At 37.0% G+C, this 8,140-nt stretch overlaps 1 protein-coding gene across 1 annotated transcript; it reads left to right on the forward strand.

Moving 5' to 3' along the window:
* Positions 1-3,774: 3,774 nt before the first annotated feature.
* LOC138085857 (olfactory receptor 2W3-like) lies at positions 3,775-7,935 on the forward strand (the record flags this gene model as incomplete). The annotated part of the gene is made up of 2 exons (XM_068980439.1): positions 3,775-4,692; positions 7,885-7,935. Coding segments are annotated over exons 1-2 (969 nt in total), but the record flags the coding sequence as incomplete, so codon positions are not given.
* Between the last annotated feature and the right edge of the window lie 205 nt (positions 7,936-8,140).

Below are 8,140 nucleotides of genomic sequence, written 5' to 3' on the forward strand. Positions count from 1 at the left end.
TCCTAATAAAACTTATGTTTTGTACCAAGAGAAGAAATGAAGCAAAGATATCTCTTATTTTCTTGAAAGCAAAAGACTAACAAATGGAAGATTTTAAGTGATTTATTTGGCTAATGTTGCTCAAGAAACTCTTTGTATGATGATTTCATTTTCATGAAATTATTTGGATGATTGATGCACTGTTACCAAACTGATATCATGTTAACGAATTCCTTTAATCTCCTATTTTCCACAAGCCCTATAAGAGAACCAGCAATATATTTGCACAAAAAAGTTACTGCCTAACAGGATAGATCGTTAGTTCAAATTTACCTAGTGAACTTTTGGAGCTAAAGTATTAATACATATGTGCTGACACTCCCTTTTCAAATACAGAAATGATTAAAACCAACAAGTCATATGCTTTACCACCATCTATGAACACAGACTGCTATTTCATTCCCCATAAACTGCTCTATGGAAGAGTTTCAGGTTTCATTTGAACCCTAATCCTACTGTGGTAAGAAAGTAGAGAAATGAGACAATACTGTGCTGTATCTTCTTATAAGCAGACGCTTGTGTCTTGCTTGACTAGGATAGTAAAACATTTTTTGGAAAAAAAAGAGGAAATTAAATGATTCATTATCTTTTATAAAATTACGGGTTAATTTTGCATTTTTAGCTAAAAGTATGTTATAAAGACATTTCCTATAAAAAAAAGAAGGGAAAAATAAAATTAAAAAAACTTTAGTTTTGCTCATTTTCTGTTTCAGAGTGAGAAAAAAAAAATCTAGTTATACCAAAGCACAACAGACTTCCCCTGTGACTTCTGCCTCTGAACCTTCCAATTTACACACTAATGGTTCATGGGGCTTTGAAATGCCCCAGAGCATAAAGATCCCTATTGTTCTAGATCCTCTCTGCACTGTCATCCAGGCTTCCCTCCAGAGAGACTACCCTTGCCTTGTCATCTCCATAAAAACCCCCTCTTCCGGGCAATTGAGGTCCTTTGGTGTTAATTAGAAAAGGACCAAGTTTAGGAGAGATTCCCCATTTTCCTCTCTCACGTGGATTACTCTCTTTGTTTATCACATTGGAGGGAGTCACCCACGGCCCACCAGCTTCAGGCTGGACCTTCTCCGGGCACAAAAGGAAGAGGACAAAGGACAGACAGAAATTACAGAGCAGAGTGTTTTGCTGGAATTAGACTATCTGTCTCTTTTACTTTTGTACTCAGACAACATTAGTTTCTTTGACTCTGCACTCGGCAACATGCCACTAAAATAATGAGTAAGAGTTTTCATATCTTATTTCCTCTGACCTTCTTTCATTTCTTAGTTTGTTCATTGAATTCCTAATTAGTAATTTTTTTTTTTTTTTTTGTCTTCCAGAGAATGTAGATATACAAAGGGCTAAAGAAGAATCAGCTCTATTCTTAGGGGCTTCCCTGGTGGCTCAGAGGTTAAATGATGCTAGGGAACGTTGGAGATGAACACATGCCACATATTAGCAAATTCAAAGTTAAATGGACCACAAAACTATACAAAATCAAATGCTTAAAATATATTAGAGTTATCTAATAGATATCCCACAGAAAATAAATTTTGAATAAAATAACAGGCAGTTATATATAAGGGCATACAAAATAAAATAGATAAAATATATTCATATCCTTGACCCAAAAAGTAAAGAAGATTATGAACTGCAGTAAGTTATTCAAATAAAAATGTCCTGAAGGGGAAAAAAAAAAAAAAAACACCAGTCTGAACTAAATGAAGTAAATATATATGTAGAGATATAGAGAGAAAATAGAAAGACGCGGCAAGTGAGAAGAAATGGGGGAGGGGGGGAACAGACCAAGAAGCAGATAATAACATAGTAGAAAACCATTCCATCATCCAATTTAAGCCCAAAACAAGATGATTTAATCAGCTGTAGTAGGATAGGCGTATATAGAAAAGTCAAAAGTTGAGGTGGTAAAGATTTAAAACTGAATATGAATGAATGTCCACTCAAAATTTTATTTGTTATGATAGCAGGCAGTAGGAACCCACTTCTGCACTGCCACTGAGCTAATTGTGTTCTAAGAATGGCAGTGAAATATGGCATTTTTAAATATTGTATGTATAAAGATAAGTATGACACACAATTTAGTCCAAAGAATTAGGTAGAGAGTTTACGGGCATAAAGTGACTTTGTTCTAAGTTGAATCAATTTGGTATTATTTATTATACGTCTCTTATGTAAGTGTTCAATAGCAATGCAAGAAAGAGAATAATAAATTAATCCTAAGACATCCATAAGATATAATCGTAATCAAAAGGTAGGAATAATGCAAGGTTTGGTGAAATAAATGCCTATATACATGAACAGAGGGTATCTTAAGAAGAAAATAGGTATGTGGGAATGTATACATATATACAAACTATCAGAAGAGAAAGATAAAAAAATGCTTCAAATAAAGAATGATAGAAACTTCATAGAGGAAGGCTGAATCTTGCCAAAAGAGTGAAAAATTTTCCCAGCAGTAATAAACCAAGATAAAGAAATTGTAACTTTTTCCAGTATTGAAAATCTAGTTTTAAAAATAATCTTTTCTCCAGATCCATTAGGAATTCAGTAACTATTACAATAGCTAATTAAAATGTGAATCATTGTGGTTCTCCTACTGAGTGAAGTGAAGTGAAAGTCACTCAGTTGTGTCTGACTCTTTGAGACCAGATGGATAGTCCATGGACTTCACCAGGCCAGAATACTGGAGTGGGTAGTTTTTCTTTTCTCCAAGGGATCTTCCCAACCCAGGGATTGAATCCAGGTCTCCCACATTGCAGGCGGATTCCTTACCAGCTGAGCCACAAAGGAAGCCTTCTTTTACTGAATACAAGTCAAATATCCAGATACTGGAATGGTAGGATGAACCTGGATGTAATCTTCTACATCTTTCATAAATGGATCTGGAGGAGAAAGTGGGAGTAATTCAAAAGAGCTACATTCACAAGCTGCTATATTAACCTGTGTAAAGTATGGAATATGGATATGACTAAGTAATGTATTGTTTCTAAGCTCTGTTGATCAAGAGGACAACTTAATTCATCATCTGTGGTGGCATCTAAGAGGTGGATATATCACATCTGGCCCAGGTATTTAAAAACCGTAGAGACAAGAGACCCCAAATGTTCTATCAAGTCTGAGATTTTGGGGAGTAATTTGGGAGAAGTTGAACTTTATCAGGATTAATGAATGCCAATAGCTATCAACCACTTCCAATCAGCTTCAGAAACATTCAGGAAATTTATTCACAGAAAGGGAAAAGAAGTAAATTTAATCTTAGAATGACACCCCAACTTTCTTCCAGGGCAAGGTATTGTACAAATGAGCAATTTTTTCTTTATGTGTATCATAGTACAGCTACCTCAGAATCTAAAGGAAGAATATACAAACTCTCAAAACTTTATAATATTTTCATCTTTAATTTTTATAGGAAAATTCCCTCAGGATATTTTATTTTCTCTATTATTTTATTCTCTTTAAAATTATTCTATTTTTAATTCTCTCTAAAACTTATTTTCTTAATGATATTCATGTTTTGTGTTTTGCTTTAAGTAGTTTTCCTATAGCCAGTATATAACATTTCTATGTAATTTTTCTCTGTTTATTTTTAAACTTTTAAGCTATGGTCACACATTTTCACTAAAAGTTTCAAATTTTATTAGCATGATAGGCATACAGAAGAGTTAGAGGCTATACATGATTATTATTATTATTTTTTTCCAGTTTTGCGGAATTGCAGTAGAGATGGATGTAACCAATGAAAGCGCCCAGGGAAATTTCATCCTTTTGGGATTTTCTGATCGGCCCCATCTGGAGAGAATCCTCTTCGTGGTTATCTTGATCGCATATCTCCTGACTCTTGTGGGCAACACCACCATCATCCTGGTGTCTCGGCTGGACCCTCACCTCCGCACTCCCATGTACTTCTTCCTCACCCATCTCTCCTTCCTGGACCTTAGTTTCACCACCAGCTCCATCCCTCAGCTTCTGTATAACCTGAGTGGAAGTGACAAGACCATCAGCTACACAGGCTGTGCCATCCAGCTCTTCCTATTCCTGGGTCTGGGTGGTGTGGAATGTCTACTCCTGGCAGTTATGGCATATGACCGGTTTGTTGCAGTTTGCAAGCCCCTGCACTACATGGTGATCATGAATCCACAGTTATGCTTGGGTTTAGTGTCCCTTTCTTGGGGCTGTGGGGTGGTCAACTCTTTGTTCATGTCTCCAATGACCCTGTGGTTACCCCGCTGTGGGTACCAGAAGGTAGACCACTTCCTGTGTGAGATGCCTGCCCTAATTAGGATGGCCTGTGTCAATACAGCTGCCGTTGAAGGCATTGCCTTTATTCTTGCAATAGGTATTGTGCTGTCACCCTTAGTGTTTATCCTGATCTCCTATGGCTACATTGTGAGGGCTGTACTAAGTATTCAGTCATCTTCTGGGAGACACAAAGCCTTCAACACCTGTGGCTCCCATCTCACAGTGGTCTCACTTTTCTATGGAAATATTATTTACATGTACATGCAACCAGGAGCCAGCTCCTCCAAGGACCAAGGCAAATTCCTCACCCTCTTCTACAACATTGTCACCCCACTCCTGAATCCTCTGATCTATACCCTCAGAAACAAAGAGGTGAAGGGGGCATTGAGAAGACTGACTTTGGTAAATTTCAGTTTAAGAAAGAAATTATAATAAAAGACAATGTTAGGAATTCCCTTTTAAATGTTTTGTTCTTAAACAAAAAATTAATGGAATCTAATTATCCACTTTTTAGAAATCTTGATAATATGCTATTAGGAACAAGGAACAAGAATTTGCATCTTACTTTCATTGTCCTACAACAAAACCCCAAACAACAATAACAAAAATAAAAGCTCTTTAAGCAAAGTTTGTCTATAATTCCTTTTTATCTGTTCATTAATTCAATGCCAATTATTGAATGACTTTTCTGCTTCAAGCACTATATTCTAGGTGCTGGAATTAAATTTCTAATCAATATTGACTAGGTCCTTGTGTTTGTAAAATTTCCCTACTGTGTATGCCAGTAATAATAAATGACAATAAACATATAAAAAACACTCATTTAATATTGTGAAAAAATAAAGAATTATATGTTGGAAAGTAACCATTTAGCTGTTTAAATGAGATATTCCCTGGAGGTATTTGGTGAGATATTTCAGCTGCATTTGATCATGAAAAGGGAGACCTGCAGCAATCATGCCAGGAGAAGGAATGTCAAGTTCAAACTTCCTAAGGTAAGAGTAAGCTTGGCATGCATTCAAATCAGAATAATGAGCATTATATGTGGATTCTATCATTGACAATAAGTGTATATACTACTATCAGATAGTTAAGAAAAGGCCAGAGCATGAAAATTTTACAGGCAATGTTAAAGAGTAGGGAATTTTAGTGTAAGCACAGGAAACTGTTTAGAAAGTAAACAATCTGACTTACAGTGTTACACATCCACTTCATCTGCTCTGCAGAGAATGAATGTTTTGGAACAAAGGTGAATCAAGAATCTACTGCAATAAATCAGGAAACATTAGGTAATGTTTCACAGTAAGCATTAACAGTGAAAAGAGAAAAATTGTAAATTGACTGTGTGTTTTATAAGATCAAACCAAGGGTTTTCTGATGTAATTTATGGAGTGAAAAGAGATAAGAATCAAGAATAATTTCTTGGCTTGTAAATTGAGCAATTAGTGCTTAAAGGAAGTGACTGGTTTGTGCTTGCAAAGTCACTTCAGTCATGTCCAGCTCTTTGCAACCCTATGGGCTACAGCTCACCCAGGCATCTCTGTCTATGGGAATCTCCAGACAAGAGTATTAGAGTGATTTCCCAGGGTCCTCCTTTGAACCTGTGTGTGACTGGAGTAAAAGCAACCATCTCATCCTGTCATCCCCTACTCCTCCTCCCTTCTATCTTTCTCAGCATCAGAGTCTTGTCCAATGAATCAGCTCATCACATCAAGTGGCCAAAGTTTTGGAGCTTCAGTCATAGCATCAGTCCTTCCAATGAATATTCAGGGTTGATTTCTTTTAGGATTGACTGGTTTAATATCATTGCTATCCAAGAGACTCTCAAGAGTCTTCTCTGGCACTACAGTTTGAAAGCATCTATCCTTTGGTGGTCAGCTTTCTTTATGGTCCAAATAACACATTTGTACATGACTACTGAAAAACCATAACTTTGACTATACAGACATTTATCAGCAAAGTGATATCTCTGTTTTTTAATACATTGTCTAGGTTTGTCACAGCTTTTCTTCCGAGGAGCAAGCATCTTTTAATTTCATGGCTGCAGTCACCATCTGCAGTGATTTTGGAGTGCAAGAAAATAAAGTCTCTCACTGTTTCATTGTTTCCCCATCATTTGAAGTGATGGGACCAAATGCCATGATCTTAGCATTTCAAATGTTAGGTTTTAAGCCAGCTTTTCCACTCTCCTCTTTCACTTTCATCAAGATGTTCATTAGTTCCTCTTCACTTTCTGCCATTAGGGTGGTATCATCTTTATAACTGAGGTTGTTGAATTTTCTCCTGACAATTTTGATTCCAGCTTGTGATTCATCCAGGATTTCTTATGATGTACTCTGAATATAAGTTAAATAAGCAAAGTGACCCCAAAAGAGATGTCCTTTTCATTATAGAGGACTGGAATGCAAAAGTAGGATGTCAAGAAACACCTGAAGTAACAGGAAAATTTGGGCTTGAAGTACAAAATGAAGCAGGGCAAAGGCTAATAGAGCTCTGCCAAGTGAACACACAGCTCATAGAAAACACCTTCTTCCCACAACACAAGAGAAGACTCTACACGCGGACATCACCAGATGGTCAACACTGAAATCAGACTGGTTACATTCTTTGCAGCCTAAGAAGGAGAAGCTCTATACAGTCAGCAAAAACAAGACTGGTAGCTGACTGTGGCTCAGATCATGAACTCCTTACTGCCAAATTCAGACTGAAATTGAAGAAAGTGGAGAAAACATCTAGACCATTCAGGTGTGGCCTTAATCAAATCCCTAGGGCTATACAGTGGAAGTGAGAAATAGATTTAAGGGCATAGATCTGAAAGACAGAGTGCCTGATGAACTATGGATGGAGGTTTGTGACATTGTACAGGAGACAGGAATCAAGACCATTCCCAAGAAAAAGAAATACAAAAAAGCAAAATGGCTGTCTGAGTAGGCCTTACAAATAGCTATGAAAACAAGGGAAGCTAAAAGCAAAGGAGAAAAGGAAAGATATATCCATTTGAATGCAGAATTCCAAAGAATAGCAAGGAGAGATAAGAAAGCCTTCCTCAGCAATCAATGCAAAGAAATAGAGGAAAAGAACAGAATGGGGAAGACTAGAGATCTCTTCAAGAAAATTAGAGATACCAAGGGAACATTTCATGCAAAGATGGGCTTGATAAAGGACAGAAATGGTTGGGACCTAACAGAAGCAGAAGACATTAAGAAGACATAGCAAGAATACACAGAAGAATGGTACAAAAAAGATCTTCATGATCCTGATAATCACAATGTTGTGATTACTCATCTAGAGCCACACATCCTGGAATGTGAAGTCAAGTGGGCCTTAGGAAGCAGTACTATGAACAAAACTAGTGAAGGTGATGAAATTCCAGTTGAGCTATTTCAAATCATAAAAGATGATATTGTGAAAATGCTGCACTCAAAATGCCAGCAAATTTGGAAAACTCAGCAGTGGCCACAAGACTGGAAAAGGTCAGTTTTAATTCCAATCCCAAAGAAAGGCAATGCCAAAGAATGCTCAAAGTACCGCACAATTGCACTCATCTCACATACTAGTAAAGTAATGCTTAAAATTCTCCAAGCCAGGCTTCAGCAATACACGAACCGTGAACTTCCAGATGTTCAAGCTGGTTTTAGAAAAGGCAGAGGAACCAGAGATCAAATTGCCAACATCCGCTGGATCATCGAAAAAGCAAGAGGGTTCCAGAAAAACATCTATTTCTGCTTTATTGACTATGCCAAAGCCTTTGACTGTGTGGATCACAAGAAACTGTGGAAAATTCTGGGAGGGTTGTCTCTTGCTTTGCTCATTTCCCCCTGAATTGCTTGGTAACTCTGCATGTTTTATG

This window comes from Capricornis sumatraensis, chromosome 9, assembly GCF_032405125.1.
Source record: "Capricornis sumatraensis isolate serow.1 chromosome 9, serow.2, whole genome shotgun sequence".
NCBI lineage: Eukaryota > Metazoa > Chordata > Mammalia > Artiodactyla > Bovidae > Capricornis > Capricornis sumatraensis.